Raw genomic sequence first — 24,519 nt, 5'->3', positions numbered from 1 at the left:
TTTACGTAAGTCGTACGTGAATAGGGCTGGGCGTAGGTTACGTTCACATCGTAGGCAGTGATTCCACGTATCTTAGGAAGTATTTCCGACGTGATTCTGAGCATGCACACTGGGATGCGTCCACGGGACGGCGCATGCGCCGTTCGTTCGGCCCATCATTTGCATGGGGTCACGGTTCATTTAAATGGATCACGCCCACTTCCACCTACTTTGAATTAGGCCAGCTTACACCGAAGAATTTACGTTACGCTGGCGCAACGTTGGGAGCAAGTGCTTTGTGAATACTGTGCTCGCCGCTCTGCGCTACGTCGGCGTAGCGTATATTCGATACGCTACACCGGCATAACTATGCGCCGAGATACGAGAATCTGGGCCATTGTCTTTATAGTCCCTATAGTGCTTATCCCCATAGGGGCCGCTGGTTTGCTTCAGGTTCTTTTCCCAACTTGGTGCTGTGAAGGATATGCTTCAGTTTAAATTCTCCCTGCTAGTTATGCTGTGTGTGTGTTAGAGGTAAAAAGGATTCATGTGTTACAGGCTGTTGAAATGTTAATGTCCCTCCCCCAGCCAGCCCTATTTTAAAGGGTAATTGATCTATTGTGTTGTGTGAAGAAGCCCTGTGTTTACTGTTTACTGTGATTAGATAAGTGGCTCATGTTAATTATTCTGATTGCTTCATTGTGGTAATTACCTCTTCTATATGTGGGGCCAAGCTGTCTAGATAACGTATTCTGTTACAACTAGTAATTACCTTCACTGATGTCATTATCTAAAGAAATGTGTCTTCAGAGTCAGCGCCGAAGTGTCTGCCTATAATCTGTATGAGAGCCCCCACTGTGTGTGGAAAGGGGGTGGAGATTTCATTTTTCCTTGATTGAGGATTTAGCTTGTAAACTGCATATATACCTGGTTGCATGCTGCCATCAAAGTGTCTTGTTCCAGCAGTAAGCTCTGACTCATGTGTGGCTTATTGGGCGATCCCAGGAATATTCCTCCTCGTGGAATATTGGGGTGATTTGCTTTTATGGGAAGAAGGGAATGCTTGACGGGGATATTCTAATTCCGTCACAGGTGCAACAGCAGCCAGGCACCCAGCAACCTCCATTCTTCTGGTTCAATGAACAGTCTAATGCCCCGTACACACTGAATTTCCGACAAGAAAAGTCCGATGTGAGCTTTTGGTGGAAAATCCTGACCGTGTGTAGGCTCTGACTTTTCCTGTCGGAATTTCCGCCAACAAAAATTTGAGAGCTGGTTCTCAAATTTTCAGATGGAAAAAAATTCCAATTGGAAATTCCGATCGTCTGTAGCAATTCCGACGCGCAAAATTCCGATGCATGCTCGGAAGCATTGAACTTCATTTTCTCGGCTCATCGTAGTGTTGTACGTCACCATGTTCTTGACGGTCCAAAGCTCAGAGAACTTTTGTGTGACCGTGTGTATGCAAGCCAAGCTTGAGCGGAATTCCGTCGGAAAAATCATCCAAGGTTTTTCCGACGAAAAATCCGATCATGTGTACGCGGCATAAGGGTTACCTTTTTTAAATTTATGGCTAAATAACTTGGGTAGGGCATAAGAAAGCTGTGGGATTCTCCAGGAACGCAGAGCAGCAATCATGGGGCTCTCTCTACTTTATCACTACTGCTTAGGACATTCTTTGTAGCAATAGCCCAGGAATAACGGACAGCACTGGGGCACTATCAGAGATGTCTCAGGCCAGGCAAGCACTAACTGGGATGCACAAGGGAAAGCAGCTGCAACAGTCCTCAGGGTCCTACTCTCAGGTCTGTATTCACAATGTCCCCGGCAGTGGCGGCTGGTGCTCAATTTTTTTGGGGGGGCCACAAACAATCTCAAGAACTTTGAAAATACCCAATCAATTGCAGCCTCACTGTGCCATCAAGCGCAGCCACTGTGCCATCAGACGCAGCCACTCTGCCCATCAATTGTGCCCATCAAATGCCGCCACTGTGCCCATCAAATGCCACCACTGTGCCCATCAAACGCAGCCACTGTGCTCATCAAACGCTGTCACTGTGTACATCGAATGCTGCCACTGTGTCCATCGAATGCCACCACTGTGATCCCGCCTGCCCGGCACTTACCTTGTCTTGGTGGAGCAGCGGGTGACAGCGAGTGATGTCCTCCATGGCATGGTTCTTCTCCCCTCCTTTCCTCCCGTCCTCTCCTATAGGCGATTGGACGCCTGGTAGGTCCAAGCACAGCGCCTGTTGTTTCAGCCAATCAGGGGAAGGACCCGAGCACCTGATTGGCGAAGAGGCGGTTCAGTGTTAGAAAAGCGAATATTCATTCGATGTTCTAACACAGCTAGGTGAACTGCGAGCGCCAAAAAGGGGCCGGCACCTGAATAGGGGGTTCAGCGGCGCCCATGGATAGATTCATGCTATGCATGAATCTATCCATTGGTCATAGAGGGGGTGGCTGGAGAGAGGGGTCGGCGCCCATGAACCCTTATGGACGCACAGCCACTGTCCCCGGATTTTTGGATGCCTCCTTCAAATATCAGCCAGATATTTCTCTAGTGAAGTCACCAGACTGGATTCTCAGTGAATTCCACATGGACATGGACACATGTCAAATTTCAGCTGGGGCTGCCTAGAAGGGCAGCAGCCTTTCAGACTGGACAAGAACAGGGCTGCCTCCGGCTCCAAACTATTTATGCACATCCCCAGGCACCCTCTGTGCACCCTACAGCAGGGATTGGCTGGGACAACATAAAAATTCTCCCAACCCACTATATTCTGGAATCCTGCAGAAGACAGGGGGAAGCAATCAAACCTTCAGCCTGCAGAGCCCATACCTGCCAAAAGCAATCAAAAACTGCTCCACTGTTTACATATTTACCTAGCTTTCCTAGAAACCTATTTAGGATGGTGCTACATCAAGTACAACTCAACTGCTCATTTAAAAGTAGTTGTGCCCATAAAAAGGCATGCAGTGGGCAAAAAGGCTAGTTTTTACTATTTCCTGTTGCCTCCTTAGAGGTAATTTTCCCCCATTACTGGCTTACCATGCCTTGTTCTGTAATGTCTCTCTGTGTGGAGGCGGGCATCTTGGTAGAGTAAGGGTTTTGCTTCCTCACTTTACATCCTCCAGCAAGGAGAACAATAAGCAGCACAGTAGTGACATCACCAAATCTCACTCCAAATCTCCTGAGGCTAACAGAGGCAAGGCAACAGTGCCTGAGATCTCACACTGAAGGTATACAGCTATGAGACTATAGGCACAGGACTGCCTAGGCACACTCACATACCAGGAAGCACACTTTTTTTAGGGAACTACTTAGGCACAATTAACATTTTATAAATGTTCCCTATAACATACCGAATACTATTTTGAGTTTTCATTCCAACATGTATTGTGTGTATGGTTTTAGACCTTTCTTTAAAACTAAAATCTAAAGCTTTCATTAAAAGAATGCCTGGTAATCCTGCCATATTCAAGCACTTCTTGTTTTGGAGTGACTCCCAATTATACGCCTGCATTGTCACCTTGTCACATTCCCCCCTGGTTGTAGAAAAAGGCTAGAGGAAATCAGCAGCTCTGGCATGCAAAGAAGGACAAATGAAAAAGAAGGGTGAAAGCATTTTTTGCTAAAAGAATGTAGCACCCAGGGGTTTAGTCAGGGAGCTCCTCACAAATTTACTTGCCAAGAGTAGTTATCTTGGTCGATTGATAGAGATCTATTGATTTCTCCCTAACTTTGGCCTTGTTGCTTTTTTCTCTTCTACCACTAGGTGGTCGGGTACTTGGTGGTACTAGATATGAGAAGGGCAACCCAAGGTCCGGTTATGAATATATGGGGTATCTCAGCCAATGGGCAGGGGTTTTCTTGAATCCTTTGGCCTACTGGGAGAGCCTATATATTCGGGTGAGGTCCAGTGATCTATGTTCTGTGCCACCTGGATGGCTGTCTGGGTGGACGTGTGTCGTATGCCCCGGGCTGCTAGGCTGGAGATTGGGCCCATCTTGGGGGCATCTGGCTGCCAGGCTGTTTGAGGGCTCATTCAGAAGTAAGAGGGCAGCACAGGGTTGGGAGTGCGGCTTGCAGTCCAACCGAAAGTGACGTTTCTGTCGACCTGTCAGTGGCCGGAGGTAGAAGGGAAGCTGTCGCCACAAAAGGGACCAACCACCTTCACCAGGGATCACAGTGAGTAACAGGAGAAAATACCGGAACCATATTCACACCATGATCAAGTCAACGGACCCAACCCGCGGAGGAGACGCTTGTAGGAAAGCCTTGTGTGTCAAGCCAGGGACCTTGCCGGTTAGCAGGGGTGAAGCTTGAGAAGTATCCGGAATGCCAAGCTAGGGACCCAGCAGTGAAGCGTGGGTGACGCTTGAGGGAGATACCACCGCCAACCTTGGAGGAGCTCAAGGGATACAGAGTCAGTGATTCAGAGGGTCTAGTGAGAGACCGGGAGCTCAGTGTTGAAGAACTACAAGAGGCAATTGTAGTGGAGCCGAAAGAACTGTTATGTTTAAGTTAGGAACTGTTAAAGGACTGTTGCCATAGGAGACAACATTCCTGCATGTCCAGAAGTGGCGCCTTGCTGGGACCTTTCCCTGTGCAGCTGTCCTCCTATTGAAGTCTCGGAGTCTGCCAATTAAATCTATAACTACTTAAGGGTGTACTGGCCCTAACCCTCTTTCCAAAATACAAAGGGACTGTCAAAAGAAATAAAACCTCTTTTACATCTGTAGTGCCTATGTACTTTATAGTACTGGTGCTAGTTAAATTTAAGGGTAGATCAGAGTGTAGTTAAACTCTGATCCAGATTGTTAAATGCAAAACAGGGTCTCTGTCTCGGCTTGGCTGTGCTGTGGGCTTATTCTGTTGTACTGGGGTATTCTTCCAGCCCCGGTGCTGCAGGTGGCAGGTTTGGGTGCTCTTTCCCAGCAGCCAATCGGGAGGGTTTGTCCTCGCTGTGCATGCTGGGGAGGGGTATTTATAGGACAGACGCCATAAGGTCGGGGTCTTATTCGTCCAGTGTGGTACCCACCTTTAGGGTGGCCACACCACGGCCCCCCTGGCGCTATGGCCTACCTGGCCAGGGCGTGCGTGCCACGCGGTGTTCCTGTTTCCGGGACCATGCTGGCCCTGGAGCATCTGAACAGCGACGGGGACCCAGTGAGTGACTGGGTTCCCACTTCTGAAGATCCCAAGCTGTACTGCTGTTCAGTGGGGAGTTGGTCTGAGGAGTGACATTGGGAGGCTGGCGGTCCAAAAGGGCTTGGACGGACCACCGGGGATCAAGGTAGCTGGACACTGAAGGACTAACCACCTGTCAGTCGGTACCTGGGCGACAAGTTGAAGGAGATCCAGACGTAATGTAATAGATTAATTAATTTCCTGACACAATTTCTCAGGGCGAAACCCATTCTGCCGCTTGTCCAAATGAATATTGTGAAATGTGCAATCCAGACAAAAAGATTTACATCTCACCTTCCCAGCTTCTCAGCTCAACAGGAAGTGACTAGAGCCTGCTGGCTCTTTTATTAAAACCACAGAATCACAAATACATGCATTTGATTGGTTAGCTTACACATTTTACTCCCACTCACCCATTCTACCCTCCCCCTCCCTGTGACGTCTGTAGCACATGGCACCCTCATAGGACAGTTCATATAGGGATGGTTTCCTCCCACAAGTCCATTTCCTGGGCATGCACACACACCCTTGTGAATCCATGTATCATTCAGGCATAGAAAAGTTCCTTTCACAGTCACCATCTTACATAAAAATTCCTTTGGTGAGATGAAGTGAAGGGGAAGGGAAGGTCTAAGGTCCACTTTAAAATGCAGTAGGGGGGAGGGGTGACTTCCTCTTACAATTTGAAGTGAAGCTATTTAGGAATACAGTAGGGGGAAGGGAAGAAGGTCTGAGCACGCTTGAAACATAATGGATAAGAAAATGGCATCTACTCTCATATTCAGTCTTTTTGTCCTTCATAACGTCAATGCTGAGTTCATAACTTTCTTCAAAACACAATATCTGATATAAAATCCTCAAGGAAAATAAGCAGTATTGTGACATACCCATACATACATATGCATAATGCGTATAAAAAAAAAAAAACACAGTATAAGGAATATAGGAAAGAGAAACAGTTCAGTGATTCTAATAATAAAAAGAATTAGCCTAATTTGAAAATAGGAATTTTAGAATCATCCACCACAGTAACTCATCTAAGGAGGGATATCTCCAAGAATCCAATCCAGAGAGGACCTGTGGCAGAGGTGTCTTTCTGAGGCTCACCGAGGGGAGTCTGTGGCAGAGGCTCTTCCTCAAGTTCAAGTTCACCAAGGAGGGTCTGTGGCAGAGACTTTATCCTGCAATTGTCCGAGTGACACTCCGGCTGCCAGGTCAGTGAGAGAGGCCTGCCTGGGTACGCTAAACCCACTCCGGCGGGAGTGGCGCATAGGAGGGTTACGTTTGGGAGCAGGACTGTTTCCTATTATCACGCCTGAATCTGCTATTCTCCATTCTTCTTCAACTTTACTTTCCTCACCATAAGTTTACTCTTTTTACCCGGCTGGGTCATAAAGAGCACTGCAAAGAGCACCTGTCGTGGACATTCCTTTACTTCTACTACATGCAATACGCATCACTCACCCCTAGGAATTTCGGAGGAGCCAAGAGGTAATACGCCACCCAAAAATCCAGCAGCTCCTCCGGGGGTAGTGCTACACATCCAAGAAGTGTCTGGCACCGAATGACTTTCACCATCTTTGCACCCACTATGTCTCACAACCCACTACATATTGAAGGATGTCAGCTATCTTTGACCTTGGAGGTCCTCATTAGACTGGACAAGGCCGGAGAACTTGCTACATGTGGATTATCAGCTACAACCCTGCTGACCCAACCTGTGGCCCCAGGTTGTGTTAGCAGGATGCCCCCAGTAGGTAGTGGGAGCATTTTTTTTTGTCAGCTGTATTAGTGATCTTGTGTAGTATGTCCTTAAACTAGCTACACACTATTAAACTTTTGAACAAAAATTCATACAAAATTTCTCATCAGTACATTCATTGACGAATGTCATTCGAAAATATAAAAAAAAAAACATTTGCTCTAAAAAAATTTTTTTGAAGGGAATAGACCAATCCTGAACAAAATCCACATAAACTGTTAGAAATTTGATGAAAACCTCCTTTGCAGTGCTTTACTGCTTGTGACCGCTTAGGAGTGTGCAGGGATATCGGGGACTATTCACTATGCTGGAATCTTTGAATTAGTCTTTGAATTGTATCGTGGCAAGGTCTGTCCTCTGAAACCATGTATGCCCCCAACCCGTGTGAATGACAGGTGATGATGGAGCAGGATACGCTTCTTTTCTCTACAGATCTTGCTGGGAGAGGTGTCTGCGGTCTTCATCAACCCACGATGGAGGACCAAGGAGAAGATCATCTCATGTGGGGACTGCTGCTTCTTCAACCCTCTGCTGCGTCGTGTTGTTCGAATTCTGGGTAAGTGAGGAGTGAAATCTGTTGGAGATATTTGTGTGTTTTGTCTCTGGTTCATTGGGCCAACTGGGGCTTTCCTGCAGGTTGATGTGGCATGCTTGGAATATATGACACCCAAGGCTGCTCTATACAACAAATGTATTTCCATAGTAATTTAATGAAACATATATTTAAAATAGCCAGAATAGAAACATAGAAAGTGAAAGTTGTAGTGCTCTTTCAGATTATTGGTCAGTAAAAAAGTGACTCTTTACATTAATGGTCAGTGGGAAGAATGTCCCTATACATTGGTGGGCAGTGCGAAGAATGTCCCTATACATTGGTGGGCAGTGGGAAGAATGTCCCTATACATTGGTGGGCAGTGGGAAGAATGTCCCTATACATTGGTGGGCAGTGGGAAGAATGTCCCTTACATTGGTGGGCAGTGGGAAGAATGTTCCTTACATTGGTGGGCAGTGGGAAGAATGTCCCTATACATTGGTGGTCAATGGGAAGAATGTCCCTATACATTGGTGGGCAGTGGGAAAAATGTCCCTATACATTGGTGGACAGTGGGAATAATGTCCCTATACATTGGTGGGCAGTGGGAAGAATGTCCCTATACATTGGTGGGCAGTGGGAAGAATGTCCCTTACATTGGTGGGCAGTGGGAAGAATGTTCCTTACATTGGTGGGCAGTGGGAAGAATGTCCCTATACATTGGTGGTCAATGGGAAGAATGTCCCTATACATTGGTGGGCAGTGGGAAAAATGTCCCTATACATTGGTGGACAGTGGGAATAATGTCCCTATACATTGGTGGGCAGTGGGAAGAATGACCCTATACATTGGTGGTCGGTGGGAAGAATGTCCCTATACATTGGTGGGCAGTGGGAAGAATGTCCCTATACATTGGTGGTCAGTGGGAAGAATGTCCCTATACATTGGTGGGCAGTAGGAAGAATGTCCCTATACATTGGTGGGCAGTGGGAGGAATGTCCCTATACATTGGTGGTCAGTGGGAGGTATGTCCCTATACATTGGTGGGCAGTGCGAAGAATGTCCCTATACATTGGTGGTCAGTGGGAAGAAGGTCCCTATACATTGGTGGTCAGTGGGAGGAATGTCCCTATACATTGGTGGGCAGTGCGAAGAATGTCCCTATACATTGGTGGGCAGTGGGAAGAATGTCCCTATACATTGGTGGGCAGTGCGAAGAATGTCCCTATACATTGGTGGGCAGTGCGAAGAATGTCCCTATACATTGGTGGGCAGTGCGAAGAATGTCCCTATACATTGGTGGGCAGTGGGAAGAATGTCCCTATACATTGGTGGGCAGTGGGAAGAAGCTCCCTATACATTGGTGGGCAGTGAGAAGAATGTCCCTATACATTGGTGGGCAGTGGGAAGAATGTCCCTATACATTGGTGGACAGTGGGAAGAATGTCCCTATACATTGGTGGGCAGTGGGAAGAAGCTCCCTATACATTGGTGGTCAGTGAGAAGAATGACCCTATACATTGGTGGTCAGTGGGATGAATGACCCTATACATTGGTGGTCAGTGGGAAGAATGACCCTATACATTGGTGGGCATTGGGAGGAATGTCCCTATACATTGGTGGGCAGTGGGAGGAAAGTCCCTATACATTGGTGGGCAGTGTGAAGAATGCTCTTTACATTGGTGGGCAGTGCGAAGAATTCCCTTTTTTTTTATTATAAAATAACATTTTATTATTGTTTGTATTTGCGATACAGAACATAGAGGTACAAAATTTAAATTATGAAAACCGTGATACACATCATTTCCGTCTGACAATTATTCATGAACATCGAAACTATGTTTAATGACAGTAATTATTCTTTATCTAGCGTTATTATTTTGTTAGATATGTATCTCTTATTCGTCTAATAAAGCGTAACAATTTGTGTGTAGTTGAAGGAGTCACAAGAATACTCCGTAGGAAGGGAAGGAGAAAGATGGGGGGGGGAAGGAATCATCACAATAGCTTTTTTATTACCTGCTCATGGAGGGTCCTCCCGGAGGTGCCACATCTCCCAAACCTTGTTATGAGCCTCCAGTCTGTCCTGCATCTGAGCTGTCATCTTCTCCACCAATTCTACATCCTTGATTATAGAGAAAAGGGCTTCCGGAGATGGGGGGGCACGGCGAGCTACTGTGAAAATATGGCGTACTAGTTTTTTATAGGGGGTAGGGAGCTATAGTAGAAAGAATTCAGAGGTTGCTGGGACCGGATTTTCTAGAAGGCGGACCAAGAGCTGTTGGACAGTTGTCCAATACGGCATGATTAGTGGGCAATTCCAATAAATATAGAGGAGAGTGCCCTTCGCCCCCTGGCATCCCCAGCACCTATCTGTGCTAGTAGGAAATATGGTATGGAGCACACCTGGGGTCATGTACCAGAATATGAGGATTTTGTACGTGTTTTCTTTATATAGCGTGCATATTGACTCTTTTATTGGTGGTCAGTGGCGTAGCACCCCTCTGTCCCCCTAAAAATCAATATACCACCTCCAGAGGCAGGGGTGGGCTAGCACTTCATAGCTAAAATGGTTCATAGCTAGAATGGGGGGACAGAGAAACCGTTCCACAATAAAAAAAAAAAAAAGTTTTATTGTGGAATGGTTAAGGAGGTGGGGGTTAGGGATGCCATAGACCATAGCAGATCAATTACAGACGCTCCAGGTCAATGTCCAGCTTCACAGTGTCAGAACCTTTAAGCCGACATGGTAAAACTGTAAGCACGTTCCCAAATTTCACGGCGTCTTCCAAGTGAATCCCCAGACCTCTCTGAGAGTCCAGCCTCCTTCCTGGCTCTCTCTAGCAAAGGGCCTTTCCTGGGTCTCCTCCTTTGCCCAGCTTCCTCCAGACCAGACAGGACAGCTGCAGGACTACTTCAGCACAGGTTAGGTCCCAAAACAGGCTCTCGGGCCTAACAGCAGAGCTCTAACCAATAGCACCTATCCAAACTTCAGCCCAGGGAAAGAGAGCAAGCACATGGCTTGTCCCAAATATGCATATCTTCTCCCAGCATGCACTAGTGGCATAAATCTCCTATTGGATTGGCTGAAGAAAATACAACTATTCATAACTTATTTTTTTTTGTGAAATCTTGGGCCAGATCCTCAAAAGAGATACGCAGACTTAACTGCTGTTCAGTCTGTGTCTAACTTTGGAAACGATCCTCAAAAGGCTTTTTCCAAAGTTAGGCAGAAGATCAGGCATGTGTAATTGAATTACACTGCCGAATCTTAGGATGCAGTACCGCATCCGCCGCTGGGGGCATTTCGAGTCGAAATGCCGTTGCTAGTATGCAAATTAGCACTTAAGGCGATCCACAAAGCTTTCCAGCTTCGTTTTTTCGCCGTAAGTGTTATTTTGCAAGTGTAAAACTAGGGCTGATGTTACAAAGTGTAAACTAGTCACACCATGTAAAAGCCCATTCCAGCGACGGCATTTGGTATGCATTCCTGAGGGAGAACTCCACGGCAATTTGTAAAGACAAAACCGGCATGGGTTCCCCCCCAGGAGCATACCAGGCCCTTAGGTCTGGTATGGGTTGTAAGGGGACCCCCCTACGCCGAAAAATCGACGTAGGGGGTCCCCCTACAATCCATACCAGACCCGTATCCAAAGCACGCTACCCGGCCGGTCAGGAAGGGAGTGGGGACGAGCGAGCGCCCCCCCCCTCCTGAGCCGTGCCAGGCCGCATGCCCTCAACATGGGGGGGTTGGGTGCTCTGGGGCAGGGGGGCGCACTGCGGGCCCCCCCACCCCAGAGCACCCTGTCCCCATGTTGATGAGGACAGGACCTCTTCCCGACAACCCTTGCCATTGGTTGTCGGGGTCTGCGGGCGGGGGCTTATCGGAATCTGGGAGTCCCCTCAAATAAGGGGGCCCCCAGATACCGGCCCCCCACCCTAAGTGAATGGATATGGGGTACATCGTACCCCTATCCATTCACCTGTAGGCAAAAAGTTAGTTAGTAAACACACCACACAAGGCTTTTTAAAATAATTTATTATTCTGCTCCGGATGCCCCCCCTGTCTTCGTTATTAGCTCAATTACCAGGGGGGGCTTCTTCTTCCACTCTCCGGGGGTCTTCTCCGCTCTCCGGGGGTCTTCCGCTCTCCGGGGGTCTTCTCCGCTCTCCGGGGGGGGCTTCTCCGGACTCCGGGGGGCTTCTTCCATCTTCTCCCCTCTTCCGCTGTTGACTCGGCGAACCCCGGTTCTTCTGCAGATGTCCGGTGCCTTCTTCTTCAGCGCTGGCTGCCTGCTATGTTTGTGTGTTAGCTCAATTTCTAACAGGCAGCCGGCGCGGTCTTCTGTGACGTCAGGTTCTTCTTCTCCCCTCTTCCGATGTTGCCTCGTCGCCTCTTGTCACTGTAATGATGGAAGCGCGCCTTGCATCCCATTTATATAGGCATCACCGTCCCATCATGCTCCGGCAGGTACCCACGTGGTGGGTGCCTACCCACGTGCACCCACCACGTGGGTACCTGCCGGAGCATGATGGGACGGTGATGCCTATATAAATGGGATGCAAGGCGCGCTTCCATCATTACAGCGACAACAGGCGACGAGGCAACATCGGAAGAGGGGAGAAGAACAGAAGACCCTGACGTCACAGAAGACCGCGCCGGCTGCCTGTTTGAAATCGAGCTAACACACAAACATAGCAGGCAGCCAGCGCTGAAGAAGAAGGCACCGGACATCTGCAGAAGAACCGGGGTTCGCCGAGTCAACAGCGGAAGAGAGGAGGAGATGGAAGAAGCCCCCCGGAGTCCGGAGAAGCCCCCCCGGAGAGCGGAGAAGACCCCCGGAGAGCGGAAGACCCCCAGAGAGCGGAGAAGACCCCCGGAGAGTGGAAGAAGAAGCCCCTCCTGGTAATTGAGCTAATAACGAAGACAGGGGGGGCATCCGGAGCAGAATAATAAATTATTTTAAAAAGCCTTGTGTGGTGTGTTTACTAACTAACTTTTTGCCTACAGGTGAATGGATAGGGGTACGATGTACCCCATATCCATTCACTTTGGGTGGGGGGCCGGTATCTGGGGGCCCCCTTATTTGAGGGGACTCCCAGATTCCGATAAGCCCCCGCCCGCAGACCCCGACAACCAATGGCAAGGGTTGTCGGGAAGAGGTCCTGTCCTCATCAACATGGGGACAGGGTGCTCTGAGGTGGGGGGGCCCGCAGTGCGCCCCCCTGCCCCAGAGCACCCAACCCCCCCATGTTGAGGGCATGCGGCCTGGCACGGCTCAGGAGGGGGGGGGGGCGCTCGCTCGTCCCCACTCCCTTCCTGACCGGCCGGGTAGCGTGCTTTGGATACGGGTCTGGTATGGATTGTAGGGGGACCCCCTACGTCGATTTTTCGGCGTAGGGGGGTCTCCTTCCAACCCATACCAGACCTAAGGGCCTGGTATGCTCCTGGGAGGTGAACCCATGCCGGTTTTTTCTTTGAAAATTGGCATGGAGTTCTCCCTCAGGAATGCATGCCGAGCGACGCTGTAATTTTTTTTTTTTTTTCCCGACGCAACTTTTTTAAGCCGTCGCGATCCTCAAAACTCGGCGTAACGTAAATTCGCGCATGCGCAGTACGGCCGGCGCGGGAGCGCGCCTCATTTAAATGGGACTCGCCCCATTTGAATAGGAACGCCTTGCGCCGGCGGAATTTTAGTTACACAGCCTGAAATTTCTAGATAAGTGCTTTGTGGATCGGGCACTTAGGTAGAAACTTTAAGGCAGTGTAACTTAAATGGGATTTTTTAAGTTACGCCAGGTTTTTGTGGATCTGGCCCCTTATTCTCATTCGGTGATATCAGTGACATCTACTGGCAACAGTGAGAAATCATAGGCCGACATAAGCTTAAAGCGGGGGGTTCACCCTATAAAAAAATTCTAACACTACATCCAGCCCAGTTCTGCAAATAAAATTACACTGACTTTTTTTTTTTTCGCCGTAGATAGCGTTTATCATTAGAATTCACCGCGGCTTCCGGGTAGGGAATCCCGCGGGAGTGGGCGTTCCTATTGACATGCCAATTGATTGACATGCTAAACGACGGCGCACACAGCGCGTCACGACTTCCCGAAAGAAGCTCGGGTCTTCTCGGCTCTATGCGCACCGGCGCCGAATAGAGCCGAGCCGACCCAAGCTTCTTTCGGGAAGTCGTGACGCGCTGTGTGCGCCGTCGTTTAGCATGTCAATCAATTGGCATGTCAATAGGAACGCCCACTCCCGCGGGATTCCCTACCTGGAAGATAGACGCTATCTACGGCAAAAAAAAAAAAAAAAGGTCAGTGTAATTTTATTTGCAGGACTGGGCTGGATGTAGTGTTAGAAATTTTTTATAGGGTGAACCCCCGCTTTAAGGAAAAAACAGGTGAAATACTATATAATGAGTCTGAGCTTATGACAGCCAAGCCAAAAAACGTAATTGATATAGTAGCCCTTGTATAGGACAAGGGGGTTACAATAGGAAGAAAGAAAAGCCCAGAGCAGGGGAACGCAGTGTACTCGGTGGAGGGCTGGCATGACTGACGTCACAGGGGACAGCAGAGCAACCATTGGCTGTTGGCAACCGGGGGGGGCGGAGAGAGGAGTTTATTTAAGGTTTGGCTCCCGCCCTCCCGGCAACACAGCGCGGAGGAAAGTTCCCAGGATGTCGGAGGTGGAGCTCATGCTGGCTCAATTGCAGGCGGAGGCGGCGGCGCACGGCCCTGAGTGGCTTCGGGACCAGCTGCGGCCTATATTCGGTAGGTCGGCAGCTATTGAGGACGCGGGGGGGAGGGACACAGGTCGCGCCCGGCGTTCTCGCCCGCCGGAACGTTTTTCCCCGGACACATCCCCCAGGGCTACTAGAAAACAAGGGAGCCCCCGTTCGCGGGCCCCTCCGGGCCCCCCCGCCAAGCGCGCAGCATTGACAAAAGGGGGGGGGAACGGGAGGAATCCCATCCGGGGCCGTGGCGCAGCAGCCAGCCGTTCGGCCAGCCCTGGAGCAGCACCTGGGCCCGCGCGGCGTGCAGAGCAGGACTCGGCGGGCCCCGCCCCCCGCTCCACCGTGGGGGGTGCGGCGCCTCAGCGGGGGAGACCTCGAGGCCCGGCTGCTGGGCCTTACACTTCCGCGGCCCACAGCCTTGCCGCGCTGCGGTCGGAGGGGGGGGGACTACCGGCGACATAGTTGGGGGCAGCAGGGCTGGGGAGACCCCCCCAGGCCCACGAAAAGCGACGCAGAAATCGGCGAACGGGTCTGGCGCGCGGAGGAGTGACCAGGCTGACGCCAGGCCCACGGCAGCCAGGGATCCTTCCCCTGGGGTGCAATCAGCAGAGGAAGAGGACCCAGCCACGTTACGGTCGGAAGGGGAGCTGACAGATTCGGAGGACGACCAACCATCTATGACGGTTGCAGCGGCGGTGGAGACAGGACGATCGGCTGGTGGGTCATCACCTAGGCAGCCCGGTAAGTCGATTTTGTCTTTACATTCTACTGTGGGGAGGGGTATGTTGTCTTCTGGGGGCAGCGGGGGGGGGGGGCGTCAGCTCTGTGGGGGCGGAGGCTCGGGCAGGGGGACCTCAGACGGTGTCACCGGGAGGGGGGGGGGTCCCTGTGGGGGGTGGTTTTGCAGGTTTTTTGGCAGGAATAAAAGAGTTGGTGGGCAGGTTTGAAGGCTCAGATGGGGCGATTGCGGGCCCGGTTGCGGCCTGGGTCCCCCCTGCAGTTCCGGTGGGGGGAGGGGCGGTCGCTGCGCTTAACACTCTGCCGGCGGTTGTGACGGCTGGGCCGGTGGTGGCATCCGCCCCCGCGGTAAGCGTGGGTTCGGGAGCAGCTGCGGCTCCGGCGGCAGCAACTGGGGAGAAAGGGGCGGTGGCAAGTGAGGCAGCGCGACAGGAAATAATCCGCCTCGCGGACGCGGCTAAGTGTGAGGTGTACCTATGCTATGAGGCGTCGTTAGGGACACATTTGAAGGCAGAGGTCCGGGAGAAGATATGGAAGGGTGAGTACGTGGAGATTTTCGCGTTACTCCCGTTAGAGAAGTTCAACCTGGACAGGGGGAAGCCTGACGAATCCAAGAAGGAGGAGGAGGAGCGGCGCAGGTATCGCTTGATTCCACGGACATTTACCAATTGGCTACAGGCTTTCAGCATACTAGCGTGTGTGGTGGGGGAGAAGAAGCCTGAGTGCTGCTCGGGGCTCTTCATATATCAGAATGCGATAGGGGAGGCACACAGGATCTACGGTGGATCCGCTTGGCTGCGATACGATGAACAATTTCGGCAGCGGATGGCGGTGCGGCAGGACCTGCGCTGGAATCAAAAGGACATGAATCTATGGCTGTGTTTGATGACGGCAGCCAGGGTTCCGGGTCAGTCCTTTCAAGGGGGGGCCGGGGGTCCATCTTCCCTTGGACAACCGGCCGGTCGGGCAAAAGGGGTGTGTTGGCAGTTTAGCTCCGGCACGTGCAAATTTGGAGGCACCTGCAGATACAAACACGAGTGCTCTGGTTGCGGAGGCTCCCACCCGTTGTCCAAGTGCTTCAAACAGGGTAAGGGTCGTTCCGGAGATTTTGCGAACAAGAGGGACGACGCCGGTGATGGTGGAAAGGATGCGGCCGTTTCTCGGTAGGTATCCGGACAGGGGGGCAGCTCGGACGCTGGAAAGGGGGTTCTCAGAGGGTTTTCAAATACCATGCGCGCTGGGGGTGGTGCCCCCGGTCCCGCGCAACTTGCGGTCTGCGCTCCTACATCCAGAAGTAGTTTCGGAGAAGCTGCGGAAGGAGGTAGCTCTGGGGCGCATGGGAGGTCCTTTTTCGGTGGCACCCTGGGGGGATCTGGTGGTTTCGCCGCTGGGGGTAGTGCCCAAAAAAGAACACAACAAGTTTAGGCTGATACACCACCTCTCCTTCCCAAAGGGGGGGTCGGTTAATGACGCTATAGACCAGGAGGCGTGTTCGGTGAGTTACACTTCATTCGATGCGGCTGTCCATTGGGTGCGGCATTATGGGCGGGGGTCTGTAATGGCGAAATCGGATATTGAAGCGGCTTTCCGCTTGTTGCCAGTGCACCCGGACAGCTTCCGGCTGTTGGGGTGTCATTGGGAAGGGCAGTTTTATGTGGACAAATGCTTGCCCATGGGGTGTTCCATTTCTTGCGCACTGTTTGAGATGTTCAGCTCATTCTTGGAATGGGTGGTTAGGGACGTGTCCGGGGTGAGTTCCATCATCCACTATCTGGATGACTTCCTGTGCGTCGGACCGGCGGCTTCACGGATCGCGGCAATTCTGCTGGCAACGCTGGAACACATGGCGGAGCGCTTCGGGGTCCCTCTATCACCTGAAAAGACGGAAGGCCCGAGCACGGAGATGACTTTCCTGGGAATAACATTGGATTCCATGGCGATGGAATGCCGCCTGCCGGAGGACAAACTTGAGGCGATGAAGGCGGAAATCAGGGGCATGCTGGGGCTCAGGAAAGTGAAACTGAGAGCGCTACAGTCGTTGCTCGGTAAGCTTAATTTCGCGTGCCGGATTTTGCCCATGGGGCGGGTGTTTAGCCGACGGCTGTCGGCGGCGACCGCGGGCGTGAGTTCTCCTAACCACTTTGTTACGCTAGACAGGGTTCTTAGGGAGGATCTGAGGGTGTGGCACTCCTTCTTGGAGTCATTCAACGGCCGGGCACTGTGGATGGCTGGACCGGTCAGTAACTTTGACTTGGAGCTGTACACGGACGCTGCGGGCGCCACAGGCTTTGGGGCATTTTTCCAAGGCAGGTGGTGTGCGGGTCCTTGGCCGCAAGAATGGGTGGACGCGGGTTTCACTAAGAACTTGGTGCTCCTGGAATTGTTCCCAGTGGTACTGGCGGTTGAGTTGTGGGGTTCGGAGTTCAGGGATCGGAAGGTCAGGTTCCATGGGGACAACCTGGGAGTGGTTCAGGTCATAAACAGGGTATCGGCTTCGTCACCGCCGGTGGTTCGGGTGTTGCAGCACTTGGTCCTACGGTGCCTACAGTTGAATATGTTTGTCCATGCAGTTCATCTGCCCGGGGTTGAAAATGTCATTGCTGACGCGCTGTCTCGATTTCAGTGGGACAGGTTCCGAGAGTTGGCCCCGGAGGCGGAACGACACGGAGAGCCTTGTCCGGATTGGCTGTGGAGGGTTGCGCTGGCGTGATATCAAAATGGCTCAGGAGGTCGGTGAGTGAGGCCACTTGGGGGGCGTATAGCAAGGTGTGGTTGGAATGGGAGGCTTTGGCGAGAATGGTGGCTGTGGACCCGTTCGGGTCAGAGACACGATGGCTAGTGTTGTACTTCGTGGCTAGGAACATGGAGGACGGCACGTCGGTGGCCACGCTGAACAAGAAGATGGCAGGTCTTACTTTCCTTTTTAAATTGCGGGGTTGTCAGGACTTTACGAAGGACTTCTGGGTGCGGCAGGCGCTGAGAGGTTATAGAAAGGCGGGAACGACCAGGGACTCCAGGCGCCCGGTGTCGTTCGCACTGCTGGAAGGAATGCTGAACAAATTGCCGGACATTTGTTCTTCGGAATATGAGTTTTTGCTGTTCAGGGCGGCCTTCACGTTAGCTTTCTTCGGGGCCTTCAGGATCAGCGAGCTGGTCAGCCCGTCTACCAAATGTCAAGGGGGCTTGGGCTTGCAGGATGTTGTTTGGGGGCAGGACAGGGTATCGATTTGGCTGCGGAAGTCGAAGACGGACCAGGGAGGACGGGGCAAGTCCATACATGTCTTTTCGATTACGGGGTCTCCTTTATGTCCGGTTCAGGCGGTACGGGCCTTCGGGGCCGAACGTCCCGAGGCGACGGGGTCGTTTCTGGTGCATAGAGATGGGTTGCCACTGTCAAAATATCAATTCGGGGCTGTTTTTAAGAAGTGTGTGTTGGCCATGGGGTTGGATGGCAAGGGTTTTTCTTCCCACTCCTTTAGGATAGGGGCGGCCTCAGAGGCGGCCCGTTGGGGATTGGGGACGGAAGCCATACAGCGTATAGGCAGATGGGAATCGAGGAGGTTTCAGAGTTATGTCCGTCCCCATCTATTGGATGTATAGGACGGTCACGTCAAGTGGGGGTGGGAAGGGAGTCTGGGGTTTGGGGTTATTTGTTTGAGTGTTGCTGGGTTATGCGGTAGATTACCCGGTGCAATTGTCTTTTTTCTTTCAGGTGGGACCCCGGCACTAGTATGGATAATGGGACATTCTTATGTCTTTTGGGGGGCAAAACGGGCTGAGCTTAGACATAGCGGTCGACAGTTGGGTTTCCCGAGGGAAGAGGCAAGCGTACACTGGTTAGGGATTCCGGGAATGCTATGGGGCAGGGTGGTCCCGGAAGTGCATCGCTTTGCGCGGCTGGACAGGCCCCCCGACGTCTTACTCTTGCACGTGGGGGGCAACGACCTAGGGGTCAGAGCAATGATGGACATCACTCGGGATATCAAGTTTGATATCTTGAGACTTCGGATGGCCTTTCCAGATATGATCGTGGTGTGGTCCGACATTGTGGCTCGGACTGCATGGCGTATGGCTAGATCAGTAGCGGGAATCAACAGGGCCCGGAGGAAAATCAACAGGGAAGTGGCCAAGTTTGTAGTGAGGAACGGGGGGTTGGTGGTACGTCATATGGAACTAGAAGAAGAGACCTGGAGGTATCTGCGAGGAGACGGGGTCCACCTTAGCCCAGTTGGGATTGACATGTGGGTGTTGGGGTTACAGGATGGGATTCAGAGGGCTATTAGGGTGTGGAGGGGCACCCAAGGGTAAGGTTTTACCTTTGGGTGCTGGTGGCGTTGGTTGGTCCCTGCGGGTAAGGAATAGACTTTGAAAAGTGGAATTTATGACCTGTCGGTGACAGGCGATGATGAGGGTGATGCCAGTTAACGGAGGTTAGCTGAGGAATGGAGTATGGAGCACTACGGTCGTGAGACGCCTTTGAGCCTGTTCGGCTTGAGGCCTGCAGAGGAATCCAAAGACCGGAGTGCAACAAGAAGGGCATATATATATATGTTTATATATATATATATAGAGTTTTACGGAAGGATAGAGGCTTTGCCTGCGGGGACCAACTTCAGGTAGTTCAAGTTAGCAGATGTTCTTGCTCAGTTGTGTTAAAATCTATTATGTTTAATAAATCAGGCTGCTACGGCCTATTTTTCCCCAACAAGCAATGGTGTGGTCTCAATTTAATGGGCAGAGGTTGGGAGGGGGTACTATGGTTTTAGGAAGGTGGTAAGTTAAGTGGAGTAAGGACATCTGTTGTACTAAAGTCATGCTCCTTACCATAGGTGTGCGCAGTCTATAGCATTAAGGGTGTGCCCCCCAAAGCTCAAACACACACTACTGATCACTCACGATGTTAATTCAGAAAGGGAAGGGGATGGTCAATTACATATTGACCGGCCCCTTCCTCCACTCATCCTAAAACATCATTGCAGCAACAGCTGGCAGGAGAGGAGGGAAGCTGGTAGCACTGCAGGGGGAAGGAGGGAGCCAGGGAAGTAGGAAGAATCTGTGCTGTAAAGGGTGATTAGTGTGTGCCTGGGCAGACCTGGCACACCCTGTACGCACACCTATGCTCCTTACATTGGTGGTCAAGTGGGAAGACCGCTCCTTATATTGGTGGTCAGTGGGAAATGTCCCTTATTCTTCATTATTCCAGTCTTCCTTTTGAAATATTCAGCCAATAGGTCCTTATTCTGGTGTTCAGCTTTAGGTTCTCTGTGGGTTTGCTTAAACACTTAAGGACCGCTGCACGACGATATACGTCGGCAGAATGGCACGGCTGGTCACATCAACGTATATGTACATTGCCCTTTAAGCCCAGCCGTGGGGTCGCGGGCGCGCGCCCGCAGCACGCTCCCGCGACCCGGTCCGAAGCTCCGTGACCGTGACCGCGGGACCCGTGGACCCGTTTGCTGCTGGAGTCCTGCGATCGGTCCCCGGAGCTGAAGAACGGGGAGAGCCGCATGTAAACACGGCTTCCCCGTTCTTCATTGTGGCAGCGTCATCGATCGTGTGATCCCTTTTATAGGGGGACACAATCGATGACGTCACACCTACAGCCACACCCCACTACAGTTGTAAACACACTTCAGGTCACACATAACCCATTCAGCGCCCCCTGTGGTTAACTCCCAAACTGCAACTGTCATTTCCACAGTAAACAATGCAATTTAAATGCATTTTTTGCTGTGAAAATTACAATGGTCCCAAAAATGTGTCGAAATTGTCTGAAGTGTCCGCCATAATGTCGCAGCCACGAAAAAAATCGCTGATCGCCGCCATTAGTAGTAAAAAAAAACGTATTAATGAAAATGCAATAAAAATATCCTCTATTTTGTAAACGCTATAAATTTTGCGCAAACCAACCGATAAACGCTTATTGCGATTTTTTTTTTACCAAAAATAGGTAGAAGAATACGTATCGGCCTAAACTGAGGAAAAAAATGTTTTTTTTATATATTTTTGGGGGATATTTATTATAGCAAATAGTAAAAAATATTGCATTTTTTTCAAAATTGTCGCTCTATTTTTGTTTATAGCGCAAAAAATAAAAACCGCAGAGGTGATCAAATACCACCAAAAGAAAGCTCTATTTGTGGGAAAAAAAGGACGCCAATTTTGTTTGGGAGCCACGTCGCACGACCGCGCAATTGTCAGTTAAAGCAACGCAGTGCCGATTCGCAAAAAGGGGCCTGGTCCTTTAGCTGCATTTTGGTCCGGGGCTTAAGTGGTTAAAGGAAAAAAAGTGAAGTACAAATAAAAATGTAAATAAAAGACCTGTGTGTAGCTAATCCCTATTTTGTCTTATCCTTTCTCTCCAGGACTCTTTTCGTTTGGTCTATTCTGCACAGTAATCTTTGCTGGAGCGGTTCAGACAGTCACCGGTAACCAGGCGCCTCACTTCTTGTCAGTGTGTCGCCCCAATTACACGGCTCTGGGCTGTGTGTCTCACTTACAGTATGTGTCTTCGCCATACGCCTGCACCGGTGACCCTGAGCTCATCACCGAGGCTCGCAAAGCTTTCCCTTCCAAGCCAGCGGCTCTAGTAGCATACGCTGCAGTGTACACCACGGTATGTCCTATATATATATATATATATAAAAATGTCCAGAGAAATGTTCCCATAGCCATTTAATATCTAAAATAAAAATGAAAGCCATGTTTGCAATAGGTTACACAGATAGTTCTTCTTTCAGGGTCCATTTTTTTTTGGTGCATTACCACACCTTAGCATGCATTGTGTTAAGGCAGATTATTGAAAACAATGGGCTGCCAATGCACCAAATTGTCCCAAATATTAGACGTGTCACAAAATTTGTAGTGCAATGCACGATGATGATGATGCGTTGTGACTTGCTGCAACACATGAGCATTGCCTTAGTGCATTGGGGTGCCACTCAAAATGAGTGGTGCTGCAATATATGTAATGGGAGTTGCTGCTTGTTGAGGAAGTTAAAGGGGAAGTTACTGCATCTCAAGCACAATGGGGTTGATTTACAGTACTAAAGGCAAATAGACTGTGCACTTTGCAAGGCATACCTCCCAACTTTCTGAGATGGGAATGGGGGACGCCTATCACCAAAAGCATGCAGGCATAGGACACACCCCTTGTCACGCCCCCTTAAAGGAGAATTGTACAAAAAAACAAGATTGGTTAAACCCACAAGTGCTGTTTTTAGCACTACTATTCCTTTATATTGGCTTTTGGAATTTACAAATGCAGCAATTTAAAAATCAGATGAAAGGTTTAGCACTGGGAAACACTTTTTGATATATAAAAGGTGCATTTTATATACATCTCTATAGATCAGACCAAAATGAGGGACAAATGAGGAGGAATGAGCAGTGCCGATCCTGACCTCCCTGGGGCCCTAAGCAAAATGACATGGCACATTAAAATGGAGAAGCAGGGGGCGCTGACGACAGTGACATGTCACAAAAAAGAAAGTTGAGAAGCGGGGGGGAGGGGGTGTTCTGCTGTCGGAAATGACTCAGCCAGCGAGTTGAGAAGCGGGGTGAGGGGGCGAAAATGACTTCTCACCAGACAGGACCTCTAGTAATTTGGGGGGCCCTTCGCAGCTTTGCGGGGCCCTAAGTGGCTTGCATAGTGAGCCTATAGGGAGGATCGGCCCTGGGAATGAGGGACAGAGGTACATTGCTCCAAATCACGGACAGTCCCTCCAATTTAGGGACAGTTGGGAGCTATGTAACAAGGGCTTGTTGCTCCAGAGTTTAGTAAACAAGGTAAAGCTTCACTTTGCAAAGAGTACCCAATCACATGCAAAGAAAATAAAAAAATTGCATTTTTGCTTGCACATGATTGGATGATGGTAGCCAGCAGAGCTTCTGCTCATTTACTAAGCTCTGGAGTAACTCCCCATGCAGAGTGCAACTGCACAATCACCCTATGTGTGCTTTATGATATATGGTATATGAATCAATGACAATAATTTAAAGGGCCAATCCACCAATAATTATTTCAAGTGCATCTCATCCTGTTAAATCACCCAGCAGCTTCAGCGGGTGGATCTTTTTATTCCATGGTGACACATCTGAGGTGGCACTCTTGCTGTGAGATTTCCTTTATTTTATATATTAAATAGGTAGTGAAATGAGATTGCTTGGCTTATTGATGGCTGGAGCCAAGTGCAAACTTTCCTGGAAGTCATTGATGGGTGCTGTTAACGGTATACAAAAGCCAGCAGGTGATAAAGATGACCAACAATCAGGGCTCAAGTCCTGCGGGAACGCGTGGGAACGGAGTTCCTGCACTTTTTTCACAGCAGGAACGCAGTTCCCTTTGCAGGACTAGAGCAGCCAAAAGTAGTCGATCCGCCCGAGCCAATCCTTCACTAAGCGGCGATGCCCAAATCGAGTCACTGTCAGGGGCAGGCGAACCTTAGTAATCCTTTATGTTACTGCCCGCTTCCTGTATATGGATTCATCGGGTAGTGTGCGGGTATTCCGTCACTTTCTCGATACTGCAATGTCTCCTGGGAGCTTTTGTCATTGTTCCCAGGAGACATTGTCGAGGTCTGCCACGAGTTATCGCGGGATTTAGAAAGAACTTGCTTTTGAAAAAACATGCGCTTCAGTAATTATTAGGGGTGCAACGGATCGTGCCCGATCCGCGATCCGAACGGGTCGACCTGTTCGGATCGGCACAGTATGCGATCCGCGGAACGCACCGCCGCCGCGGCCTTAGGAAAGACCGCGGCTTCGGCCTAGCTCCGGAGCGGTCAGCCATCTTGGTACACTCGGAGGCGGTGCGCGCTGACGTCATCACCCCTCCCTCTGCTCGTGGATTTTTTCTATTTTGCAAGAGCGCGCTGCGCCGCTGACTCTGCATGCAACCTGAGTACAGTGAGACGGACCGAGTACATCAGTACAGTGAGTTGGCTAATGGCTTAATAGCCATTAGCCAACTCACTGTACTGATGTACTCGGTCTAGTAAAACAGTAACACTGTAATTACCATTTTTGCCACTGTAATAATAGTCATAGCCAACATTGCCCCCATACTAGTAAACAGTAACACTGTGTGTATAGCCATTTTCCCACTGTAATCAGTGGGAAAAATGGCTATACACACAGTGTTACTGTTTACTAGTGTGGGGGCAATGTTGGCTATGACTATTATTACAGTGGGAAAAATGGCAATTACAGTGTTACTGTTTTACTAGTGTGGGGGCAATGTTGGCTATGGCTATTAATAATAGCCATAGCCAACATTGCCCCCACACTAGTAAAACAGTAACACTGTAATTGTCATTTTTCCCACTGTAATGGTCCCAAAATTGTCCGATGTGTCCGCCATAATGTCGCGGTCACGAAAAAAATCGCTGATCGCCGCCATTAGTGGTAAAAAAAAAAAAATAATAAAAATGTAAAAAGACAAAACTTTTGTTTGTCTTGTGTTTTTTTTTTTTTTTACTGATCCGAGAATGATCCGATCCGTGACTCCTGATCCGAGGATCGATCCGATCCGTGAGTTTTTTGATCCGTTGCACCCCTAGTAATTATGCAT

General features: G+C 50.1%; 1 protein-coding gene across 1 annotated transcript in view; it reads left to right on the top strand.

Moving 5' to 3' along the window:
* Positions 1-24,519, top strand: part of PLPPR2 (phospholipid phosphatase related 2) — a 70,428-nt gene that overhangs the window by 28,934 nt on the left and 16,975 nt on the right. Inside the window, exons 4-5 of the mRNA XM_040346532.1 lie at positions 7,368-7,491; positions 21,314-21,564. Coding sequence (XP_040202466.1) covers positions 7,368-7,491; positions 21,314-21,564 — 375 coding nt within the window. The remainder of the gene's footprint in view (positions 1-7,367; positions 7,492-21,313; positions 21,565-24,519) is intronic.

This window comes from Rana temporaria, chromosome 3, assembly GCF_905171775.1.
Source record: "Rana temporaria chromosome 3, aRanTem1.1, whole genome shotgun sequence".
Lineage (NCBI taxonomy): Eukaryota > Metazoa > Chordata > Amphibia > Anura > Ranidae > Rana > Rana temporaria.
The sequence above is the reverse complement of the archived record's forward strand: the minus strand, read 5'-3'. Positions and strand labels throughout refer to the sequence as shown.